This window comes from Jaculus jaculus, chromosome 18, assembly GCF_020740685.1.
Source record: "Jaculus jaculus isolate mJacJac1 chromosome 18, mJacJac1.mat.Y.cur, whole genome shotgun sequence".
Taxonomy (NCBI): Eukaryota; Metazoa; Chordata; class Mammalia; order Rodentia; family Dipodidae; genus Jaculus; species Jaculus jaculus.
Genome location: NC_059119.1, coordinates 43,309,322 through 43,336,564, shown reverse-complemented (window position 1 = coordinate 43,336,564; position 27,243 = coordinate 43,309,322). Strand labels below are relative to the sequence as shown.

Below are 27,243 nucleotides of genomic sequence, written 5' to 3'. Positions count from 1 at the left end.
TACCACAAAGTGGAGAAATCAGGTACAGGACTAAAATGCTATTTCATAGGATGCTTAGCTTTTGGGTTGGTGGGGGCTAGGGACCAAAGGATTTCCCCAGTGGTCACAGGATAATGGATCACTCACAAATGGGCAAGAAATAGCTACTTAAGGAGTTAGTGATTTGCCTCTGGACCTGCAGCTTTCCAACTCCTCCCAATCACTGAAGGTCTAGTCTGTAATCAGCCTTGCAGGACACTCCGATAGATGCATCAGATAGATCAGATAGATGCATTTCCCTCTCTACCTGGTGGGGCTTTGGGAAGCGTTTACATATAAGTAAGGTTACTACTGGGATGGTGATGTGGGCCTGTCATTATGGGTACCTAGTGAGTAGAGGCCTGGGATGTTGTTAATTGTTCTAAAGTAGCACCAGAGCTCTATCGGCAAATAATTATCAATAGTGCCACCATTGAGGCACCCCGCTATTTTAAAATTTAACAGCTCTTCTGTGTTGTATCCTTTTTATCTGAAAAAAAAGTGGAGAGTCAAATAAACCTTTTAAGTACTAATCCAGAAATAATAAGCATATAGAAAAGAACCACATTGTCAATGTTAGTTGAAGTTTCAATATTATCAACATTGACTTTAATATTTCATGATCTTAATTAAATCATTTTATAGTAGATTTATAACTAAATAATTTCAGGTTTTAAGCTACAAGCTATAAGTAAGAATTATTTTCAACTGGAGACTAGCATTTATATTAACATTTATATTCAAATATAAGAGTTATAGCAGTGCTTTTTTTAAAAAGAGAGCTATTTTTATTTATTTATTAGAGACAAAGAGGGAAAAAAAGAGAGAGATAGAGAGTGAGATTGGGCACACCAGGACCTCTAGCCATGGCAAATGAACTCCCTGTACATCTGGCTTATGTGGGATCTGGAGAATCAAACCTAGGTCCTTAGGCGTGGCAGGCATGTGCCTTAACCGCTAAGCCACCTCTCCAGCCCCATAGCAGTACTTTTTACACTTAAATTTTTTAAATACTTTATTTATTTAAGAGATAGAGAAAGAAGCAGAGAGAAAGGAAAGGAGACAGAGAGAGAGAGAGAGAAGAGAGAGAATGGGCACATCAGGGCTTCCAGTCTCTACAAATGAACTTCAGATGCATGCATCACATTGTGCATCTGGCTTACTTGGGTACTGGAGAATTGAACCTGTGTCCTTAAGCCCTGCAGGCAAATACCTTAACCACTAAGCCATCTCTCCAGCCCCCTAGTATACCATTCTTATAGTTTGAAAATCATTAGAGAAATATAACCCTTTTCTAATACTGTTTGAGTTTTTTAATGCATTTTCCTTCTATAAAACATATATTCTTGACTTTATGTATTTTTATGTAAAAAAAATAAAAATAAACAGCAAAAGACTGGCAAATCAAAATCTCAAATCGATAGATGCCTTGATAGAAATCATCACAGTATGAAAAATCTGGAAGTGCTTTAAGTGTAGGGGAAAAAAAAAATCAAATTTCATTTGGGAGGCAGTTTTAACTGAACACTTTTCTAGCCAAAGCTATGTAATTGAAATTTAATTTACTGTGTTTTGAGCTGCCTCTCTCCCACTTACTGGTGAGAGATTTGTTGAAAAAAGCTCAAATATGTCACATTAATCAATTCTATTCTTTATTATGCTTTTGCTTGATGTTTTTAACCTTTTTCAGAAAAGGAATAACCTGCCGTAAGAGACAGAATAGTTATCAAGCAAAAGCATTAGCTTTACATAGCAGTCCATTTAGATAAATGTCTCTAACTGTGCATTTAACCACGTGCTGTCCAAAGAACCACAGTGATCTTCCCTGGTAGAGTGGTCCGTGCCTGCACATTCAGGCACCTTCTCTTGTTTCCAATATGGCTACAATTTAGTCGTTGTGCTTTTATGCAAAGTGATAATTTGGGCAGAAATTAAAAAATAACCAAAACTTGACCCACCATTTGTAGCATATACCCTGCTTGTTTGTTTTTAAAAGATGCCCCTTCAGGGTCTATCATTATGGTTGAAAACATATATATGGATGGATAATTCTAGTATGTAGCATTATATTCCTGCTAAAAACAAATTTCTAGGCTTTAACTTTCAAGATGATACAGGATTTCAGAGTTTAGGAGGGGTTCCCCTAAATTTATGAACCTCAATTTTGAGTCTTGTCCTATTTTTAACAAAGAGTTGATAAAAACGAACTCAAGAAGGATAAAATATGGATTGTTAACTTTATTTAGGAAGGGAGCACAAATAATGTGGCTTATTTAAGGGAAATTGGGATTTAGGAAGAGTGTGAGAGCAGTCATAAGCAAATGGGAGGTAGGGGATATGTATTCATGAGGAAAACACAGCAGACTTCATAAGACTCATTGAAGAGAAATTGAAGTTTTTAAGGAAAGACTGGAGCAGAGGCACAAGCATGTATTATTGATATCTTTCATTTATTCTGAAATAGTAAATAAAATTTTCTTTCTAAACTGCAATTGTGTATCCTTTTACATATATGTGTGTATATATATACACAAATACACACACACACACACATATATCGTTTCAATTCGTGTTAATCATTTGTAAAGTGCTGGTTGAAGTGCATTGCATTAGGTTAATTTAATTGCTAGTGATGGTTTTCTGTATGTGGAGCTCGTCTGAAAGAAGTAGGACCTTCTTGATTCACTTTCCTGACAGAATCTAGCAGTTCATTTAGAGATCACTACTATATGAGCTTCTTTGAAAAGGCAACTGACAGGATTCAGAATTGATACCAAAAATTCCACAAGAAGCATCCAATGCTTTGTACCTATCTCAATATGCAGTACTTAGGTTAAGTCCTAATTGTCACCAAGAGCAAAAACTGCAGAAAAATATATCACACACAGCATTCCTGAAGCCAGTAAGTAACTCGATTAAATCAAATCAATAAAGAAGTGCTTCAAGTTAGCAGTTTCAGTTAATGAACTATCTGCTTAGAAGGGCAAAGGGGAGGTAGACAAGACATTGATCTGAGGGTGGTCTCCACTTTTCGCATCAACTTTCGTCTCTTATTTGTTCATTCTTCCCTGAGTAATGGCTCCCATGTGAAGATAGCAGTCTCATGACTCGGTATGGAATAAAAATAAAAGTAATGACGTGAATCTATGGAGCATAGCTAATGCACATGAGCACAGGGAGGAACAATTAGTGACCAGCTATTTTTTTTAATTGTTTATCACAAGTCAAGGTCTGAATTTTGTTTCCTATTTCAATAACTTACTGCCCCCATTCTGTTCTAAAGCAGATGAACAAGGCCCTCGTCAATACAAACAGCAATCAAGTTACTCCAAATGGCACATTTTCACTGAAATGCAACAATGCTCCCCAATTTCTTACTTCACTGAATACTCACCAGCAGCATGCTTATCCAGAATACAGGTGGGAGCATGATACTTATGAGTATGATACCGAAGTGTTGCTCATAAAAACACCCACTTGTATACTCATTTACCCAATTTAAATGTGTGAACATTGGCATTCATGAATATTTAGGGCACAGTTTAAAATATCCTTGGAAACAGCCAACTTTCACATTTCTTTAATGTTCTTTCCTAGTTGGTACCCGAGGCTATGGCAGAAAGTGGCCATAAATCAGTTCTCTGCTTGGGGAAAAGACAGACTTAAAAGCCACTCAATTTTCTTCAACAATTTCTCAGCTACTTAAAATGTATGTAGTGATTTCAGAACAGCTAAAGTGGGTTTGAGTAGAAAAAATCCACCATGGTAAAAAGATCACATGTCTTAGAAAGTCTACCTATTATATTTATGGGGGTTTTTTGGAGGGGAGAGGGGTTCAGGGTAGGGTCTCGCTGTAGCCCAGGCTGACCTAGAATTCACTCTGTAGTCTCGAGTGGCCTTGAACTCATGGTCATTCACCTATCTCTGCCTCCAGAGTGCTGGGCTTAAAGGCATGTGCCAGCATACCTGGCCCATTCATATTTACATATATTTGGTATTAGTTTCCTACCAGGCAAAACTCAAAGGGAAATGCAAAGATGTGTGAATAATGTTGCAGAGAAATGAATTTGAAGGGAAAGAGAGAGAATTAAAGTGGACCAGCCACTGTTAACCCGAAAGGAGCATTGTTTTAGTAAGTTTATGCTAAACAATCTGTTAGAAAAGAAATCTTGTGTTACACAACTTGAAACTCAACATGTCTTAAAATAAAATGGCATGCGATTTTTATTACTTCTTTGAAGTACTGCTATTTTTCCTCTCATATTACATTTCCACTTTTGCCCAAAGTGATGCGAGATTTGACCCAAGACGAAGTGAATGCAATGTTTAAATTTTCCAGAAAGTGCCTGAATAATCTACCCTTGATTCTCAATAACCAGAATGTGGGGGTACAAAACTGCCAAATGCTGCCAGAGGATAACAGGTACCGTAAGGGAACGCGGACACGTGGCAGACAGTCAAGTGTGTTTCCCTTCCATTTGCTTTGGTTTTGGACGCATCACTCAATCAAAAGGTTTTAGCCATTTCCATTAAATAGTGACAGATGTTTAAAAATGGATATCTAGACTTTTAACAGTGCTAAAACAAATCTCTAGTCCAGCTATTATGTTTGAGTGGACTTATTAGTCACACAGGTTAAGCTGAAAATCCTTACTGGTAATGAGGCCAGACAAAATTTCTGGTTGTAGCATGCCAGTGGTGGATGGATTTAACCAGCATGACTCCAAAATTCTGGATTTCATTGTTGGCATATAATATGAAAGTTTGGAATAATGTGTAAGTTGAATAGTCCCATGTTTTCTTATATATAGGTAGACATTTGAGATCATTTGTAAAAGCCATTTGTAGTAAGTAGTAAGCCATTGTAGTAAGTATCAAATAACTGGAGCTAGATAAAATTTTAAAATAACCATAAATTATACTACTCATGAAGGGCCAAGATATGAAATTATCCGGTTTCAGTAGACTATAACTCTCTGTCGCTCCAGATGTCTACCTATCCATCTATGTATTATTCCATCCATCTATCCATCCACCCACCCACCCACCCATCCATCCTTAGGCATCTTCATTTCTTAATGATTTGATATGGTTTATAAATATTTATGATAAAATTAATTTGAAATCAGTGCAAACAAGGCAGAGGGAGAACAAGTCTGTATTGTAGACAAGAAATCCTTAAATGCATCAGGAGGAATAGACAAACATAAAGTGAGACAAGCACGTAGTGATTAGACTCTGACATGGTAGCAAACATAAAAAATGCACCAGGGGAGAAAAATCAATGCAATAGTTCAATTTTTAAAGTCTTGTGATAAAAATTCATCTTTTGACATTCAGAAACTTCTTAATTTACTTGGATCAATCATTTCAATATTATTTATCTAACTGCCATAAACACATAAATTCTTGGAGAACAGACAACGTAAATTATTGAATCTTTTTAATTTTTAGCCTACATGAATATCAAAAATCACAATCTTGTGAAAAAGTTAATACTGTGTGCTCCATTCTCCTTGATGAGCCACCAGTACAAGAATCCATTCAATGTGCTAGAGACACTGAGCAACAGTTAAAGTGCTTGTCTTCAAAGCCTGAAGTCCAAGGATTGATTCCCTAGTACCCACATAATGGCAGATATCCAAGATGACACAGGCATCTGGAGATTGTTGCAGTGGGTAGAGGCGCTGGTGCACACATTCTATCTGCTTCTTTCTCATAAATAAATACGTAAATAAATAAATAAATAAATAAATGAAAGAATAAGAAAACAAATCCATTCGATTTCCAATGTTTTTCTTATTAGGTACTGTCTTCATAAAGTAAATGCTAATCACATATTTCTGTCTGTCCCTCTAACACAACCATAATTAGGGCTTTGTCAAATTCATTTTTATTACATATTGGCATTATACAAACAGAAGTGGTAGTTTATTAGTAAAACAGTTTTTTTTTTTTTTAATATAGTCTAGACATGAGTTCACTGATCAAGTCTGCCTCCTTTTCATAAAAGCCTGAAATGGAAGTCCAAAATCAAAGGTGTTGGGAGGAACCACAGGCAGTTTTGAATAAACTATTTTTTGCTACTTTGTATTGCCACAATCAGTGTTCCCTCGATAGGCCTCTAACCTAGTGGTGTGTGCGAACTACTATCACACAAAGCTTGTAGCATGGAAGGATATAGAATATGAATGGTCTAGAGGACTTAGTTAACAAAAAGTTGAATTTGTTTTGTTTTAATCTATGAGTCAATTGTAGACAATGTGCTATACTAAGCTCCACAAATCTGAGCAAAACCACCATGAATGAATCTATGGAACAATGAATGAAAGTAGACATTATGACCACATATGTCATAGGCTCCTTTCTTCCTTTCTAAGAAGATTCACTCTTTGCTAGCTCCACGTAAGTTGGGGTACTAAGCTTCTGCATGTGATTTCTTCTCTCCTCTTGGGGTACATTTTGGTTTATTAAATGTAGCTGGGCCGTGACACTGCCACAGTGGCTAAACTCAATATCTACCCTGCTGACCAATATTGGAAGCAAATACTAGTTTAGAATACAAATCTTAGTTTTGGCTTTTGTAAGAAGTATGCTTTATTCTGGGTTGGTTAATGTATTCTAAATAGCACAAATGAGTACATGTGTGTATGTATGTATGTATGTATGTGTATATATATATATATATATATATATATATGTATATATATACACACACACACACACACACACACACACACACACACACACACACACACACATATATATATATATATATACATACGCATATGTATATAGTCCTGTGGCTATGTATATAGGATATATGACTATTGCTATATATTATATGACATATATATTTATGAGGTACGGTCTCGCTCTGGCCCAGGCTGACCTTGAATTCACAATGTATTCTCAGAGTGGCCTCAAACTCACAACGATCCTCCTCCCTCTGCCTCCACAGTGCTAGGACAAAAGGCGTGTACCACCACACCCGGCTCCAGAATTGTTTTAATTTTACTTCCACTACTTCTGTGTGGCACAGTTCATACTTATGTTTTGTGTCCAAAAAATAGTAGGGTAGTTTTAAAATATAATCATCACATAAAAACCTTACATCTATACATTTCGCAAACGTAATTATGAATGCACAAGTAACAATTTTGAAAATGGAATTCATCTTTACTTTAAAAATAGAAAAAACTTTACATATGTCACTTGAATTACTTAGAAGCATTACATTAAGCATTTATGAATGGGGAGCTATACTCTTCAGTGGTAAGTTTCCCATGTTAAAGAAAATAATTGCCCCCATGCTTATGCAAGTGACTAACTCAATGGGTTACAAAAACTAGGCAGAAAGAACCAAGAAAGTATGAAGGGTATTAGTTGGGACAAAGAATGAATGTAGAGGGAATAAGAACAGGATGGCAAAGGTCATAGGGATGGATATGAACAAAATACATTACATACATATAGTACATTGAAAAAATAGAAGAAGAACACAATCAATCATAACAATAATAACTTACCTAAGCTGGCTACAAATCTATTTGTAACAAAGCATCTGTCACAATTGCTTGTTCATAACAGCTCATTAAATCTCAAACTAATAGTGGTAAAGTATAGGTAATTTTCAAGGAATATGACACCTAAACCTGGAAGATATGCGCTGTGGAAAAAAAAAAATCATACTTTTTCAAAGATCCTATCTGCCTCATGGCATCTCTCTGGAAGTGACAGTGAAGCTTCAGAACCAGTTTTCACATTATAACACATGGTTGGAAATTCAAGGTGGAGAAAAAGGAAAAGGGGACATTGTGTTTCACTGAGAGAAGAGGGAAAGAAGGGCAAGCTGAAAATGTCTTTCAATCACTTGGTCTCCCACCTTTTGGGAGAACCCCCTCCAGTCCAGAGAGCAGGAAGGTAAAGACTTCCTTGTAGACAGGATTGTGAAAAAGTTCTCTCCTCTCTGTTTGTCCCTATGTGTTGTTCTTTAGTTGTCCCTCTCTGTCACAAGCTCTATGACCTTTAAAATGCTTTCCTTCAAAATTTTATGACAGAATGAAAGTTTCCTTTTCTTCCTTTCTTTTTCTTTCTGAAACAAGTTGCGTGAAAATGAGGACTGGCTGACATCAGCCATCCGATTCAAAATGAGATGTACATGCAGGATAAGCATAGCCATTGATTCCTATATAAACTGATTTATTTGTTTATTCAGCCACCCATATGCAGTCATTTCTTTAAGGTATTTGGATAATAAGCATTTCTACAAGGGGAAAATTAAAAAAAAGAGAGAGAGAGATAAGTTTCTGGCTTTGAGTATTTGTCCTGAAGTGATGGAGTGTTCTGTTGTCTTTTACAGTTTAAAGGTGACGCCTACATTTTTATGGATTAGCTAGCTTTGACACTATTGCAGTTTGAAGATTGACACTGTATATTTAAATTTGCTTTCTTCATTGCTTAATGTGGTTCTTAGCAATAGGGACAAATATCGGGCCCATAAATCTGATGCAATTCCAGCCAGTATATATGCTGTTGGGCTAACCAACAAAGTGCGGCATTTGGGCTCACTTGTAAAACTACAGGTTTTATACACACACTCTTCTAGTTATCATCACTGTGATTTTGTAAGTCTTTGATGCTTGGAAGTGTTGCTGTGAGAATGAATTTGTGATTAAAAAAAAAAAAAGGAATACTGCTTTGTTTCTCTAAAATTCTTTCTGGCACAAGGCAAGGGCTCTGTCTGTGTGGTTCTCCAGTATGAATGACTGGTATCCTATCAGGACAATTTGCCATATATTCATGGATGGTATGTGTGTGTGTGCTTAGGGATATTGGTAGCATTTAATAATTCTCAAATATTATTTCTTTTTATTTATTTTTATTTGAGACAGAGACAGAGAAAGAGAGAGAGAGAGGAAGACAGAGAGTATAGGTATGCCAAGGCCTCTAACCACTGCAAACTAATTCCAGATGCAAGCACCACTTTGCACATCTGGCTTATGTGGGACCTGGAGAGTCGAGCCTGGGTCCTTAAAGCTTGGCAGACAAGCACCTGAACTGCAAAGCCATCTCTCCAGTCCTCAAAGATGATTTCTAACATAGACAGGTCTTTCCATGGTGATCTTGAAATGCATGTTAAGTGACAAAATCTCCACGCTTAGAATTTTAAGTGGAGACCTTCATCAGCTTTGTGAGGGGAACCTCACTCTTTCACCTGCTCAGTATAGTTGGAGTTTGTTTGTACTACACTTGTACCCTCTAGGCTTAAATCCCAGCTCTGTCACTTACTAGATTGGTGGCTTTGCATTAAGTTTGCTAACTCCTCTATATTTCTTCCTGCATAAATGCGAAGTTATTTTCACTGATTAGATAGGAATATTAAAAGCATTAAATTCTCCTAGGATAGGCAAGAATGCTGCCTAGCATATCAGGTACATGTAATTGCTAGTGAGCATTACACACACACACACACAAACACACACACACACAGCTGGCTCTCAAAGTGGTCTCATTCTCACTTTGTTCTCATGGTAACATGGAAAGAAATAACTCCTGACGCAAGATTCTCTGTATGGTTAGGTGCAGACATTCCCCTCCCAGAAAGGACAATTTTTTTTTTTTCCTGACAAATTCACACTCCCATATTTACCCATTCTATAAACAGAATGAACTATATTTGATGTGAGACCATTTTTAACAAGCAAACACTTCAGGAAACATCAAAACATTATCCCTGTACTAAACATAAGGAGCTTCTCTACTGTTTAGCTGTGAGAAGTAAGTAAGCTTTCATCACATTTGCTGCTCTGGGAGCTGTCGCAGCACAAGCGAGGGAAGCCCTGGTTGGCCTGCTGAGATAGGGGTTACATGAGCAGGGACAAATCACCACTGTGCATGGTGTGGGGCTCAGGAGCAGATCTTAACCTACTGGCTTTCCATCCTGCTGGCATCTGACTCCTTCTGTCACTTTGGTTTCATGTTTGGATACAGAGATGATAAAAACAGCAGAGGGAAAGGGTTACTACTGGACTCCTGCACGTACATGATCTGCTCTCCTGCTTTATAGAAAGTTTTAGCGATTAAATGCAAGCATTTACCACAAGAGTAGTACATGATTCTTCCAGCAGTATTTATGTTACGCTAATTTCCTAATAGGCTTTTTCTTCTTATTTCACAAAAGTACAGGAAATCATATTGAAATTTTGATTCCTTGTTTCACAAGCTTTGTTCTTCAAGATCTAAACAAGTAGAAGCCCAAAATTCTTTATGTTCCACTGAGTTTGAGAAAAGAGAAATGGCAATGTATTTTTAAAAGGTTCCATTACTGTCTTTGAAATGTACTACATTTTGTCTACAAGGTTCACTGGCTTATCTAATGAGCACAAACTCTGACATGGTCACTCAAGTCTGGTGGTGTAAGTACAGATGAGGGGATTTATCAGGAGACACTGAGCAAATGGAGGGGTGCTCTTCCTAGCAGCCTTTCTTTTTGGCTTCTGAGGAGAAGCTGTTTGAAGTCTGGGCACTGTTGATGGGATCTTGTAATGGTTTACCCAAGTGTTCTGGTACACAGTGTGGTGTTGGCAATATCCAAGCTTAAATGCAGTTTTACCATTTAAGCTAATAGAACTTGAGAGATTTACATAAGAGCTTATTTGTAAGGTGGGAGGAATTCAGAACCATTATCTGCAGTGTAGCTGCAAAATTAAAAAAAAATTGCACATACTAGATGACATACTTAACGATGTTTCTGATAAATAATAAGCACTAAATAAGTCTTAGCTATTACCCTAATTAGTGTTTTATAACATGCTTCTAGCTTGTTAGGAGGCAACGTGTTTCTCACAACAGTGAGCAAACCCCCACGATCCTAATGAGTACAAGATACAGAGTGCACACTTCCTGACAGAGAGTATTGTGCTAAATGAAGGAGGGCTAAGTATTGTGTGAAGAATACAAATGCAGTGTGGTTTGTTTACCCTGAGTGTCCTATTTTGCTTTTCAACTTTAAACTTCACCTTATTCAGAACATACTACAGACCATTCTAAAACATTTTTTAGTTGAAAATTCTTTTTTTTTTTTTTTTTGTCTCATAATAAGCTAACTGCAGGTGCAAACTTGAGGGAGACAGACCTTAGAAATGTTAAGCATGTTGCTATAGCAATGGTTTGCAAGAATGTGTATGAATTCTACCTTAGCTCACAAGCATTCAAGTAGGTTCATATATGGACCTTCAAATCATGAGGCACAGAATGTTTGCCATTCATTGTGTCTTCAAAAGGTTTGGAAAGAACTGTGTGTTGCTTACAGCCAACAGAAAGACCTCAAGATGGCATTTATTTATTTATTTGCTACTTATTTACATAAATATAGAGATGTAGTTATTTATTTTCCATTCTAAACTGGCCTCTGTCCCAAGTTTGGTGGATGTAAGAGAAGCTGTATACATAAATTTTATAAAAATAACTTTTGCCATTCATGGAGTTACATTCATAGTAAGAATTTCTACTGATTTTCACTTTAACTTCCTCATTCAAGAAAAGTGCTAATTTCAGGAATTGTGAAGGATCTCTTTAAGAGGATCCCTTCTTATAGTGCAAGAAAGTGAGTGTATGCAACTCTATTCACTAACCATCACCCCTCCCCATCATTACCAACCACAGAAAATGACATGCACATGGCACCATTTTATCTCACGGGAATTATACTTCCCTCAGTTGTCCTGACAGGGTTTCACTAATGCTTATCAATGTTCAAACATGAAATTTGGACTCATGATGCAATAGGTTTGACCAAAGCTCATACTTTCAAAAAACAAACAAGTTTTGACAATTTTTGCACGTGTCATAGTATATTTTGATAATAATTCCCTGCCATCACTCTCTCATCCTCTGCCCTGTAAAAACCCATTCTTTCCCCCACAAAATGCTAAAATGTGAGAAATTAAAGTGATGTGTTGGCAGATGTAATAATTAATAACACAGTCTCTATAAATAATTTTTTCAGCCTCAATGGGCAAGACACAATATTTTAAATCAATTTTTTTTTAAAAAAATTATTCACCAGCAAAGAAAAGCTGTATTCCTCAGGATGTGTATTCTTCATTTTCTATAGTAAAAAAAAAAACACTTGCTGTGTTTCATCAGAATACGAAGTGCCCTGGAGAAAATGAGGCCACAGGGGGCTCCACCCACCCTTGTATTTGGCTACTCACAGAATCCTTTACAAACACTTTACTAGCCAACAAAGCATGACCGTTATTTAAAATTCGCTTTCCTGCTTTAAGTTTCACCCATCTTCCAACCCCCCACACACACTCACACACACACACACACACACACACATCCATGTAGACTCCTTGTATTTCCCACGCTACTTGCTTCAACAGGTTGCTCATGTACATTACAAGTGTTGTTGCACTCTTATCCTCCCCATCCCCAAAAGACCAACAGCAATAGTAGAATTAAACAAACGACAACACAATAATTAGCTATACAAACTGTCAAGTGCATCTACATAGGAAAAGAACCCAGAAGACAGGGTGATCATCATTTTCAAACACTAACAAAAATCTTCATTGAATTTCCATTTACTTTAAAGAAAAACAGATCCAGCTCTTTGAGAAATACTCACTGAAGTCTCTTTGGAAATAGGGCAAAGTGACTCATGTGTCTTTTAAATGTTAAATTTCTATTCTTCTTATAATATTCTATATTAGTTCTACATTCCTTCCAGATGAATTCTGTTCTCATCCTACTGGCAACTTTGAGTAGATAGAGAACATGTTAGTGGGTCAAATTACATTCTATACCCTTCCAGTTCCCAACTCCCCCTCAACCTAACCAAAATGATTTGATATGGGGTAGCAAAATGAAAGTGAGCTTTCAGTGAAAAAAAAGGAGGTAAAAATTCTCTAAATAGAAAATGTGTTTTTACAAATATTGGAGGGAGCAAGTATTTAGTTTTTCAGATAGAGAATAATAATTACATAAAAATGTAGCTAAATGTCTTGGCTTCTTCTTGGATAGTAACCAAATATATCCTTCCCGCTCAGCAACTATACTGAGTTCTTATGAGGTACATGGATAGTTCTGTAATAGACATGTTTTGTTCAAAATTCATCTAATGCTATCAGTGACTGTTAATGTTTCTTTAAACCATTTGCATCCAGCAACAGAATTGTAATATCAGAGTTTTTAAAAATTCACAATTTTGATGAGAAACAACTCAATTACTCCAAAGCATTTGCTTGCTTCAAGTCTCATACTTTAAAGTTGCTGAACATCTACCCTCTAGTTGAGAATATGATGTTCAAGGCCAGAGACTGATGCAAAATAGAACATAGTAATTAACTAAAAAGCTCTCTATCAGCCATCACACTCACTAAACTGGGCCAAATCCTTTCCTATTCCACTATAAGTAGGTTAAAGGAGATGAGCCTTCAGGTCTCTTTGAAAAGTAATGACTGTGAATAAGGCAAGGAAGCTTATGCTGATAGTATTGTAATTATAGTGATTGTGGCTCATTACGAGAAGCTGTACATATGATGGTATTGCAAGTGTTTATGCATACATGCTTGTACATACACACCCAATCACTACTGCAAGCATGACTGGTGCTTTTAGATGAGCACTCTGATTTATACCAACATAAATATCCCAGTTTGATACTGGGGTACATGAACAAAGTGTCCACCTGTCACAGAGGCTGAGTGGGGTCCAGTTAACTGAACTGCGCCTTTCATGTGTCACTCCCCTTAAACACCAGCTCATAAGACTGAAAGAAAAAAAAGTTCCCCATGGAGAATTTCCCTTCCTTCAGCATCTTCCACCAAAACTTAATAGGTTAAAACAAAGGAAGGTGGCTTCTTAACCAATCTTCCTGTATTTTGCTTTACAATTTTCTGTGAATTTGTGCTTATTTTACAATAAATAATCTTGTATGCTATGAACAGGCTTGATGACAGTCACAGATGCAATGATATACAAGAGCTAATGCTAAATGGAGTGGAATTCATTGACTGTGAACCACTTACTTTTCAGCTGAAAGGGACAGCTGCTACCTGAAATAATCACTGGTCTAAATGTAGTTACAATTTTTGACTATTCTCCATGATTCAAGGTAGCGATGTTCTCACATGACATACAATTACTTATAACGTATTTTCAGCTGCATTCTCTCATTTATGCCTAGGTGTTTAATCCTGAGCATTAAGATATAAATATCACTAAAAAGTTTGACAATAGGGTTGGGAAAATGGCTTAGCCGTTAAAGCACTTCCTGTGAAGCCTAATGACCCAGATTTAATTCCCTGGGACCCACATAAGCCAGATGCACAGGTGGTGAATGTGTCTGGAGTTTGTTTGCAGTGGCTGGAGGCCCTGGGATGCCCATTCTATCTGCCTCTTTCTATCTTCCTCTCTCTCCAATAATAAATCAATAAAATATTTTTTAAATGACAATAAAATTCTGTTTGTGATGTAAAAGACATAATGAAAATAAAGTGCAGATAAATAATATTTAAAACTAAAAATAAAAAGAGGTTAAAGGCTGGAGAGAAGGCTCAACAATTAATGCACTTTCCTGCAGACTCTAACAACTCAAGTTTGATTCCCCAGTGGCCACATAAATCCTGATACACAAAGAGGCACCAGCATCTAGAGTTTATTTGCAGTGGCTAGAAGTACCCATTCTCTCTCTTTCTCTCTCTTCTATATCTCTCTGATTATAAATAAGTAACTTTTTTTAACTACAGGGCCTAGGTCTGATTTAAAAATTAAACAACCAAATTTATTTCTTGATATTCTAGCTTCTGCTTACTTATCTATCTTTGTAGCATGTTATTTTATTTTGGAATTTTATGTATTTTATTATTTATTTATTTGACAGAGAAAGAGGGAGAGAGAGAGAGAATGGGCATGCCAGAGCCTCCAGCCACTACAAACAAACTTCAGATGTGTGCACCCAGCTAACGTGGGTCCTGGGGAATAGAACCTGAGTCCTTTGACTTTGACTTTGCACGTAAATGCTCTAACTGCTAAGCCATCCATCTGGCCCTATTTTGTGATTTAAAAATTCTTTAGAATTCTTTTCCATCCAATAATTACAATGAGACTTATATATTTTCTTCCAATAGCAAAGAGTTCAGCAAATTCTTAAAAATAATGACTTCCTGACAACAGTTTTATAACTGGTGGTATTTCATAATTTGATTCTTCTTTTTTTTTTTTTGGTTTCTTGAGGTAGGGCCTCACTCTAGTCCAGGCTGACCTGGAATTCACTATGGAGTCTCAGGGTGGCCTTGAACTCACAATGATCCTCCTACCTCTGCCTCCCGAGTGCTAGGATTAAAAAGGGTGCCACCACGCCCAGCTCAAAATTTGATTGTTAAATGACAAGGACAGAAGAAAGTAGAGGTGCCACTAAGCTTTGGGTGGGTTCAAGGTAGACGGAGACCTGCCAAGCAGCTCAAAGTGACACAGAAAGACAATAAGCAGAAGGAAGGAAAAGAGGAAAGATAAAATGTTCCCTCCTCCCACTTGGATATTTAAAGGGTCTCTTGGTCCATTTTTACAAGGAGATACATAATTCTTTCAGACATAGGGAAGTACAATTGATCTTTCACCCACTGATGTAGAAAATGCCTCTTGAGTTCAAATTCTAGAAAATGGCTTAAAAGAAAAGAAGCATCACAAGATGTACAAGAAATAGAGTTCATCAAGGCATCTCTGCTCTGGGACTAACCAGCCGAGCAGAGTCTGTTGGGTTTGGCTTTCCTAATACGAGTGAAGTCTTCACGACCCCAAACCATGTCTTAAATACAGAACATGAAGTGTCTTGCAGAGAACTCTCCCATTTTCACATGGCTTCTGGCAAAACTGAACAAGGTAAATCATGGAGGCCATTTCTCAGTCACTTCCATTAACATGGTCTGAGAATAAAGAGCAACGTGACGGTGCCATTTCACATATATTATACCCTTCCCAGAACTAAGTCCATCAGTTGCGATAAACTGAAAACGGTGACAGGAAATATTCACAGTAACAGTAGAACATAAAACAGATGTCTAGCTAAGCGAGACACTAGGAGTGGTAAGTGACTCACGTATCTAAGAGTTTCTGCAACATGTCAGAGACATAGTTTATGCAGCCACAGTTAAAAGACTGACCAAAAAGAGTGTATTCACCACACCTCTAACATCATACCTCCCTTTTTCTCTTTCCATTGAAGAGCTGCATTGCTTTCTTTGCCTATAAGGCCTGTTTGAGTGTTGACAGGTCTCACACTAACTTTGTTCTGGGAGCCAAATCTATCATTATAAGATTACCTTAAAAGCTAAGCTGCTACTGAAATGTCAATTTATACCTCAAACTTCTGGTTTCTTGGAACATTCTTTGAAACTTGGTTGGGGAGTAAACAGTCTCAGTTTAGATTATGGCAGCAAATGTTTAAACAGTGAAAAATACAATCTTCCATATCTTAAAAGCGTCTTGAAATTATAAATGTCAGTCTCAATTTTATGTCCTTGTGTCTATGAAGACTGTTTCCCTGCTCTGAGATTCCTGTGACTGTATACATTTGCCTGCTATTTTGGTTTTTATATACAAATGGGGAGCATGCAGAAGAACCTGCCTTACATGCTTAACCTTTCAGTCACAGTATAGAGCCACTTTCTTTTTCACTTATAAAAATATGCTTACAAAGTCTTTTTCACTGGGGAATTTTCTTCCCATTTCCATTAGAAGCCACAACATACCTTGCTTTTTAGAAGAGAATCACACTTGCTCAGTGTGAAGGACTTTCATCCCAGAGCTTACAGTCCTCAGTACAACATTTATTGATACAAACCCTAAAAGTCTAGGCAGTAGGTACAACATTCACCCTGGTCATTATTTATTGCATTAAGGCCTGATTTCACACTGCAGGGTCCTTATTAGGAACAACAGAAAGGAAATCAGAATTTCTTGACATACAGCAACAAATATTTTCATTTAAAATGAGTAATTCAGTTTGTGGCTTTCATTGTATGAAAAATAGGATTGGAGTAGTTTTAAGGTCTGTGCAGAGAAGTTTTGGGAGACAATGAGAGCAGGGAATACAAAGCACTGTTTTTGTTTTTACTGAGTGACACACAGTCAGGGTGCAAAGACGTTGTTTCTCCTACAGCATTTCCTATTGCGAGTTTCTAAGACTCCTAATCACTAGTTCTCTGAAGTCTGTCACGCTTACACATAGAACGCTAATGAACCCATGTAATCTTCATTATGAACACGCAAAACAGTGTTCTCTCTAATTAAGGGTAGCCATGACTGAATAATCCACACAATGCCAACATCATAACTCTGTAAGAAAATCATATATACAGTTCATGTGAGATGACTTAAATAATAAAGATCCATGGTATCTTTCTCCAGAAACTATTTTTAGAAAATTATTTATTTATTTATTTGACAGAAAAAGAGGGAGAGAGAGGGAGAGAGAGAATGGGTGTGCCAGGGCCTCCAGTCACTGAGATCACAACTCCAGATGTGTGCGCCCCCTTATGCACTTGTTTAATGTGGGTCCTGGGGAATCGAACCTGGGTCCTTTGGCTTTGCAGGCAAATGGCTTAACGTTTTAAAGAGGGCATTTAAAGTGTAGCATCAGAGCTGAATGAATGAATCCTCTCCTTACAAAGGGTGAAACCAAGTACCAAAAAAAGGAAAAAGAAAAATGGGTAGGTGGTCATTTAGATGTTGTATAGATTTTTCTAGTATACATCAATAGAAAAATATTTAGAAATGGAGTTAATATTAGGTACTTATGAAATTTCAGATGAATGATTCTAAGTGTACGTAGACATTTAGAAGAAAGGCTGGGCATTGGCATAGATTCTTCAAGAAAATCTAAGAAGAGGTTCTGAGACCCAATCAAGAATAAAACATTTATAAGAATAAGAAAAAAAAATAAATCTACAAACAAAAAGGTCCGTTATCCTGTCAATTGTATTTACTTATGAAATGTTCGATTGCTTATTTCTTTAGTGCAAACTCTGTGTGGTCCCTAGAGGAGGAGTCTCCAAACTAATGGGTAGGAACATGACATTAAAATTTCCCAAAAATGGCCTGACGCCACTCAGGAGCAGCTGCCATTGATGAGTGACACTGTTTATGATAATTGGAATCTTCCTGCCTATGTGGAAAACCAGAAAGTTGGGGATCTAGGGAACCCTTGTTGCCACAGATGCCTGTGTGACCTGAGCTTATTCATGTCTGAGACATTATGAAGCAATCAGAAAACTATTCAGTTTTGTGTTTTATACTAAAATAGTTTTCACTCATTTCAAATGAGTGGTTCTTGCAATACCCTGTAATTACTCAACATATTTAGCAGGGATATTCACTGAAGAAATAGTAGTATTAATAGCAGTTCTAATAACATGAGTAGACCCCTGCTACTGATAATGCCTACGTACATTCATTCTGCCAAAGGAAAAGCAAATCAAGAGATAGAGAATGAAATAGAATTAGCCTTATTGAACATTTGTTGGGTAATTTACAGACACAATGATACCTTAAAATCTGAGATAGTTACAGCAAAGCATGTGATTTACTGTTGGAAAACATGTTTCTATGCTAGGATTTCCTTCCTCCTCCTCTTCCTCTTCCTCAGTAGCTTGCTGGGTATTGAACCCAGAGCCATGTGTACTTTAGATAAGCATTCCACCACTGAGCTATACAAAAATATTTATCAACATGGCTACTTGTGATGAATAAAGAGAATAGTGTAAAGAGAATAAATTTTCAGATGATTTTTAAAAACATTATTTATTTATTTATTTGACAGAGAAAGAGGGAGGGGGAGGGAGGAAAGGAGAGAGAGAGAGACAATGGATAATGGGTACTCCAGGGCTTCCAGCCACTGCAAATGAACTCCAGATGCTTTCACTCCCTTGTACATCTGGCTAACATGGGTCCTGGGGAATTGAACCTGGGTCCTTTGGCTTTGCAGGCAAATGCCTTAACTGCTAAGCCCTCCCTCCATTGCTCAGATGATTTTTAAATGAAAATTTTGTACACATTTTGTATAACTTATTCACAAAGCATCACAGCTTCTTGGGGAAAGAAACTGACACATAACTAGTGAGCATAGAGAATAGCAGACTGCAACTTCGTCTAATTTTGAAATAAGCCCAGTGGGGCATTTCTTCATATTCACATAACTCAGTCATTCCACTGCCTCAGAATCTATGGACACTAAAACATGTGTAGCCCACAGCCCATATGATCTGACTTCACATTATCTTTTACTAGGCCTGCTTAAGCACAAGGAATGCATAGGAGAATGACATCAATTATTATTCTCTGACTCACACTGAACTATCTTTTGCTAAGCCATGACAACACGCCAACATGTGTTTACTGATTCATGCTATCAGGTAAGATAGTGCAGTCTTCAGGGCTTCCCTGGCTTATGAACAGCTTCCTTGACTGGTCAACTGAATGTGTAAGGTAGTAACTGTTTTACTTTCCTTTGAATGACATCAAGCAGATTTAGTGCAGACCAATAACCCAGTATGCATTGTATAGGCTGGAACTAACAGATATTCAAAACTACTGCAATGGGTACTAAGGAATTACATATGCAATATAATTTTCTGGAAAAGATAGCATATTTGCTATTGGCTAGGATGATTTTTAGCAAGCACAACAGTAATTATTCTCGGGGAGGTTTTTAGTTTGTCATGGACATTCTTCACATCTATTCTTTAATAACTACATATTTAGCCATGAAGAAAACAGATACACTTCATAGTACTATATTGAATTCTGAAAATATTACATTATTACTATAAACCTAATGGAAAGATGGAACATTCAAATCTAGCTAGACTAAAAGAAAAGTCATACTATGTGAATAAAAACAATGATCTTTTAAGCCAGTGAAGGATAGGAAATTAAAAAAAAATCGCAATATACTCGTGTCTCTTGCATATGAATCTACACTTTTGTATACACAATACTCTTTCCAAGTTCTTTAGTTGCTTACTTGGAAAACCATTTTTCTCCTTCTTCCTTTCTTTCTCTCCTTATTCCTTTCTTGTTCAGTACTGGGATGGAATTCAAGAGCTCACACAGGTTTTGCAAATGCTGTGCCACTAAGTTTCATCTCCAGTCTTGGCATTTTGTCTTGGGCTATACTCTAGAAGAGTTTTCAAAGTGAAAGGCGAAAAAAAAAAATCATCCTGACAAAGATGTTTCCACATAGCATTAAACCTTCATTTTATTCATGAGTTTACTGGCAAGTGTAGGTTGTAAACTCATATAACCATATTTTTGGCCAAACACTTGAAATATACTTAGCACTAACATTGTGCTTTAATAAGAAAGCAGTAGAAATAGAGGCATGTAAAATACTTCATGATTGACTTCATTAGGAACTGGTTATTTTGCTCCCCCAAAATAATGTTCAGTAGACTACTATTATAGATGTTGTCTTTTAAGCTAAGCAACATGCAAAGTGATATAATATTTTTAAATGTATTATGGTTGTGGAGAAATAGTAAGAAAACTAGTTTAGTGTTTTTTATGCTTTCAAGAAAATCATGTGGTTTCATCTAAAGATCAAAATTATCCTGAATAAATAACATTATTGGATTTTAAGAAACAGTTTCAAGATACTGATTAATATCTAATCAAGTGAATCCAAATGGATCTGAAAATTTCAGGACTAGTGGAGCGTGCAGGGGTGATCACATATTTTATAACAAGAATAGACAGTTTCCCATGGGTTCTTGCTTATACATGATTGCTATTCAGTTTAGACTCCTTCAACCTCAAAACTGCTGTGAGGTTCTAGAGATCCTAAGACTTCCTTCAATGACTTTGCATACTGGAAATTGCATACCTACTCCACCATAGTGTTCTTAGCTCCATTCTCTATGTCAGAATGACTAGGAAAGGAGGGAGTCCTTCAGGATATCCAAAAGTCAGCTGCAAAATAAAAGTGAGTAAATAACAGAGCCAAAAGGGGAATTAATCAGCCGGCTTCATTTATGGCTCCCCATAAGAAATGAAGGAAATTCAAAGGCTAAACATGGACCAGAACGTGGCACCATTGCGATGCTGTTGAACTAGTACCAAGATATTGTACGTGTTTAATAATTTTGAATTCTGGAGGGAATGATACACAATCTTTCTGACATATAGGAGTTTTGAGTCCATGTGCCATAAGTAAAACAGTGTAAGAGCGAATGTGGGGCAGAGAAAATGTGAGGCAAAAGATAACAGAAAATCATTACATGTTCAAAACACCACTCATTGATGGATTTTACTAGTTGTGCACAATGGTTGAATTAAGAACACCAATTTTTGACAACACAAAATATTGTTTCAAATGTGTTATTTGCCAAATCCATAATACAGATGTAGTTCTTAAAATATTTAAGTGTAATAAGATTATAGACAAAGGACTGAAGTTCTTGGGTACATGTTGCTGTTTCCCATATAAAAACTAAAAAAAAAATATAAGCTGTGAAGTTTTTATGTGTGTGTGCCACTCAATATTATTCTGCTTTCGGCATCCATCACACAGTTAATTGATTGCACTTGTGGTTTATAAATGTGCCCAGATGCTGAGGGATGAGCCCATTCCATAAATCAAAGGAGCATATGGAAGAAACACAGACAGTAGCAGTTCATCATAACTACCCCCAACATCTTGAATACGTAATGCTGTATCACTAATGGTTTTATAAGTATGTGAGCATTTCTCTCATTAGTGTTTATCTGAGGAATCTGCTTTGGCACATGAGTCCAAATGCTATTGTGACCAGATATTGAATAATGCTTCAGGTATTTTCTTGTGTTGTTTTTAGTCATTCTCTTATTTATTTTTGATGCTGGGTCTTACTCTGTATCTCTGAAGTACCTTGAGCTTGGTATATAGTCTGTGTTCTCTTTGCTCCTCCCAAGTACCTTGATTGGCATATGATGTATACTACCATGCCTGTATCTACAATTTTTCTAAGCATTTTCCTCTTTTCCTGTAGCCTATTGGACAACGTTGATGAAAAAATTATCCTTCATCACTGGGCCATTTTTCTTAATGGACATTAAGTCAACCCCACCCCCCTAAAATCTAAATATCTGTCCCCAATTTTAACCATAGATGCTGACTTCTTTCTAGAAATGTTAGAGGGGATTTTTTTTTATCTTTTCCCTCACTTTGTTTATTTTTGGTTTTTCAAGGTAGGGTCTCACTGTGGCCCAGGCAGACCTGGAATTCACTATGTAGTCTCAGGGTGGGCTCGGACTCCCAAACTCATGGCAATCCTCCTACCTCTGCCTCCCAAGTGCTGGGATTAAAGGCATGTGCCACCACACCCAGCTAGAGGGGATTTTCTAACTGGAGATCATTTTACTACTTTTAATTTCTAGGGGTGGTCCACACAGGAACAGGGCTAGACAAATGAACAGAAGTTGAAATTTTTCTTCAACTTCTGAAAAATATAGTATAAATGATCTGAGTAAATTATCTTCCATTTACCACAAGGTATCAAAGTTAAAGATTTTCATTAAGTTGTGTAGGTGAGAATTTTTTGCCTAACCAATCTTCAGAAGGCAAAAAAAGAGACATGAAACTGATGAAATTTCCTATGAGAATAAAAATTCCATTTGCTGGGTCTTCCAGCTTCATAATTAACCCATGACTGTGACTAACATAGACAAATAGATGTGCATGTACAGATAGATGAACATTAAAAATGTATTTATTAAGCCAGGCGTGGTGGCGCTCACCCTTAATCCCAGCATTTGGGAGGCACAGGTAGGAGGATCACCGTGAGTTCAAGGCCATGCTAAGACTACATGGTGAATTCCAGGTCAGCCTGGGCCAGAGTGAGACCCTACCTCGAACCCCCCCCCAAAAAAGTATTTATTTACCTATTTAATATTAGTTATTTAATATTAGTTTTACATGTGTATGTATGCATGCAGGTGCACATGTGTTCGGGTGCATGTTTGTGGAAGCCAGAGGCTGATGTCAGGTATATTTCTTGATCACCTTCCACTTTGTTTACTTATACAGGGTCTCACTAAAACTCAGATCTACTTAGCTTTTATTAGGATCCCCTGTGTATTACTTGCAGGCTGCCATGCCCACCCAGCATTTACATGGGTAAATGGATACAAACTAAGGATACAAACTTTGGTGCTCATGTTTGTACATCAAGTTGTACAATAAGCTGTGTCCACTGAGCCATTTTCTGAGTCCCACTGAAACATTTGCAATTTGTGTACCATCGATGTCATTGATTTGTACACCATTTCAGTCAAATTCACTTGTACTTAGAATTGGAGATGTACTCTGGGATCAAGAAAAATTTTATGAGGATCAGTAAAATCAGAGAATTCAGAAGTAAGTTGACATTTACCCTCTTTTAGACCTGTGATTTTTCTGGGGCAAAACTGGATGGGAGATACTGAGAGATTAATTTCATTTTATTGTTTGGACTGGTTAAACTCTCAGGATTCATAATAAAATTAACAAATACCTAAATAAAAATTGAAAGTATGAGCATCTACCTAAAAGGAGTAAGCCATAGTGGTTAATCTCCATAGGCTCTTAGTATTTTCAGAACTGAACAATTACTTAAGGAAAATTCTGCTAAGTCCAAGATCTGATAAACAAGGTTAGTGGTAACTGTCATATTTACATTTAGAGGCCACCACACCAACTCAAACAGCACAATAGCATCATTTTAAATTTGCAGCTACTTTTTTTTTTTTGGAATAAAGTAAAGAGATAAAAGGTTACAAACAAGACATAAGTAATGCATCTGGTAAAGTGACTTCTCTTCATGGGAAGTCTTCCCTAATCTGTGGAGCACAGGCTACTTAATTTACAATAGCTCTCACCACAGAGACAGCATTCTGATTCATAATTAAAGGAAGATGCAGTCAGGAGCTCTCCTAAAAAGAGAGACCAGGCTTCCTTCAATACCAGGCACACTCTTCCTTCCCCACCCCCAGCTCTTTTCTGACATGCAGTTCCTTCTGCCTTCCATCTGCTCCACCTCCACCTATTGTCTCCACTCTCTGCCAAGCATGCCAATCCCATCTGGCCACACTCTTGATTCTGCTAGCTTTAATTCCCTTGGGTCTAGGGAATGTTTGAATGCCAAGGCATTTTTGCTCTTCATAACCATAAGGACTAGCTAAAAGGGTACCAAACAATTCCCCAAGGTGCGCGTGTGTGCACGCGCGCGCGCACACACACACACACACACACACACACACACACACACACACACCACACTTGCTCATATACATAAACAGCAGTTTTTAGAGTGCTTTCCTCGGATAACATATTTTGGAAAATGTTTTTGAATCTTCATCTAGGAAGCATTTCTAAAAATCAAAACCTTGCTATCTTTCACATAATCAGCATTAATATTTCAAAAATATAAACACTCATTATCCAACATATACATTTTTTCCCAAAAACAGATTTAGTGAAAATAAGTATTACTGAAATCTTATCAACACTCAATATTTCCAGTAATCAAGTTTAATCAGTAATCACAAATACATTTAATGTTGTACCAAGCATGCATTTATTTTAGACAGTCCACCCTCACAAATTCTCAACAAAAATCTCACCATAACTAATAAAAATAAAATTAAAAAAAAAATCTCACCGTGCCGCAAAAGCATGCATGGTCAGAAGCTAAGCATATGTAAGCAAAACAAAACAAAACAAAAAAATCACACGAGTTCATTAACAATAAAAAAGCAGTCCAGCAAGTATTGAAAGCAGCGTTTATTCATGCTTTTACTTGAACCAAGTTAACACACACACACACACACACACACACACACACACACAAGTTTTGGTTGATTTTGCCTCAAGCATGCCGGAAAATCCTCTGAGGCTCACACGAAAAAGCAGCACACAAAACTAGAGGCAACCATGCTCAGGGTTTAAGGACAATTTCAAAAATTTAAAAGCTTTCTACATTCCATATAGAGAGCGAGCATAAATTTCACATGCAATCTCCGAGAAGAAATATTTCAATATAAATCTTAAAATCAGTCCATCCAAATGAGTTTGCTCGTATTTGCATTCTTGTTGATTTTTAAGCGTCTGGTATCTTAAACCCTGCATGGTGCAGACCTAAGCTGTGCTCGGCGGCGGCTGTGAGAGAAGAAGCTACCTGAGAGTTTTCACAGTGCCATCTCATATCCATGTCTGTCTGGCTACCCTGCGTGCTTAGAGCTTTTTTTCTTAATTCTTAATGGAAATCCTAGGAAATTTAGTCCATCCTCTGAAATCAATACTGGTGACAGGAGAGCTCCCTGACTCAGTGGGAGATCAAGATGATAAATTGCCTGCGCATCAGCCTGGCCTATCAGTGCCCTGCACACAGATGGGCGAGAAAAGACACGGAAAAGGCTCCATCCGTCACGTGTCACCGAGGAGCCAATGGCAGAGGCGCTGCTGCAAGAAAGGATGCTGCAGTTCCGTCTGCTGCTGACGACGCTGCTGGTACCCAGCCTAGCCCGCGCCCCGCTCAAAAAGTCCCGGAAGTCGCCTCTGGTTGCTTAAGAACCGGGACTACACAGGGGTACGGATCTCCCTTTAGCCCTGGCATTCAGATAAAGACCTATTTTTCGTGCACAGGAAAATTTCTCTGTATTACTTTCGAATCCATGTGATCACAAACTCAAAATAAAAACTATTTTTTAAAAAAACTTCAATATGCTTCTCTTTAGATGATTATATATTTTTGGCTAATATTAAATTAGAAGGCTTAAGTTGTGCAATTATCATACAACCTTCCCACTAGAATCCCCTCAAAGCTTTGTAATTCTAATTTTATTTCCAAGTCAATGAATGACATTTCCCCCCTGAATACGATGTCTATAAATGAGTATTTTTATGGGATGATTTTGTAAAGGCAATTAAGCGACATTAAAAAATACATTGTGCTTTTTTGCCAATCAGAATTGTTCTTCTAAAGATAATGTGTGTGTGAGTGTGTGTGTGTGTGTGTGTGTGTATAATCATTTGATCAATCACTAGAAATAAAAGCAAGCAGGAGGCATTACACATCTTGCTTCTCAAATCCTGAAGAACACATGTGGTACATAGCAATGTAGAGACTAGGGATTTTTGTGTGTGTGGGGGGGGGGTGCCTTTCTTCTGAAATTACGATTCATTTGTAAGCAAGGACTGAACATCTGGAATAACATCTGGAAGTATGCCCCCCCAAACACACCTGTTACCACTCATCAGCTTGAAATTATGGGTATGTTGCATAGCTCTTTCAAGTAGTGTGGGTCTGCTGGGCGTGGGGCAAAAGAGAAGAGACAAAAGTGTTTTTGATATGACAGTACCATGAAAATTTAAAGGGAAAAAGCTCAAAGAAACTGAACAATCTTCCAGAAGAAAATTTATATATGAAAAAAATGCTAGAAGCACTTTTCTTTATTGCTTTTCATTGCCATGCATTTTTAAAGGATTAATTCAAATGCCTGTTAGAGTTATCCAACGCTACTTATAAAAGGCGAATCTGAGAACAATCACTTAACAGGAATGAGCCTGAGTCCATGGAAGCTGAACTTTAGAAGGCTGAAATCATGAAGCTCGTTTTGCTTTAACTACTGCTAAATAACAATAAAACTGTTCCTTAAATATTGAATCCTGTCAAGGTTTCTGACATTATGCTTCCTCCCTTTAATCAGTATTACTATCAGAAAATAATAAAGCACTTTCTCAATTTCTCTAAAATATTTTGACTGGTACCCAGTATATCTATTTGACTTACTTATAATTTCAACGATAACCATCATCTTTGGCAATCAAATTTTATTCTTTTAAAGTAAAAGATGGATTGGGATACTTATTATAGAAAAAAATAATCAAATATTAGCACTAAGTTTATTTCAGCACAGCACTGTTTTGGCCCAAACCACAAACCTTGATAGTCAGTGAGATCAGATAGATGGTGTTGCAGCTTTCAGCAACATGCTGCATAGCCACGAGCGCTGTGCAGTAGTGAGGTACGCAGTAAACTCATGTGTGTTCAGAGGAAGATGTTTATGACACATTGGTACTTGAACAAAAATTCAAGGCACAAAATTTGAAATTTAGAACCCAATACCTAACACACACACGCACACACACACATGCACACAATACATGGAATATATGCTGAGTAAATTTCCATAAGGATGCAT

General features: G+C 37.1%; 1 protein-coding gene across 6 annotated transcripts in view; it reads right to left on the bottom strand.

Moving 5' to 3' along the window:
• Nrxn1 (neurexin 1) overlaps positions 1-27,243 on the bottom strand; it is a 450,130-nt gene that overhangs the window by 29,312 nt on the left and 393,575 nt on the right. Inside the window, exon 1 of one of the 6 annotated variants that reach the window (XM_045137747.1) lies at positions 25,218-25,379. The exons of 4 other annotated variants lie outside the window; for them this stretch is intronic. In XM_045137747.1, the coding sequence (XP_044993682.1) occupies positions 25,218-25,250 (33 nt within the window). In that variant the 5' untranslated portion in view covers positions 25,251-25,379. Of the gene's footprint in view, positions 1-25,217; positions 25,380-27,243 lie in introns of those variants that run through there. One more of the 6 variants, XM_045137746.1, reaches the window with a different exon arrangement.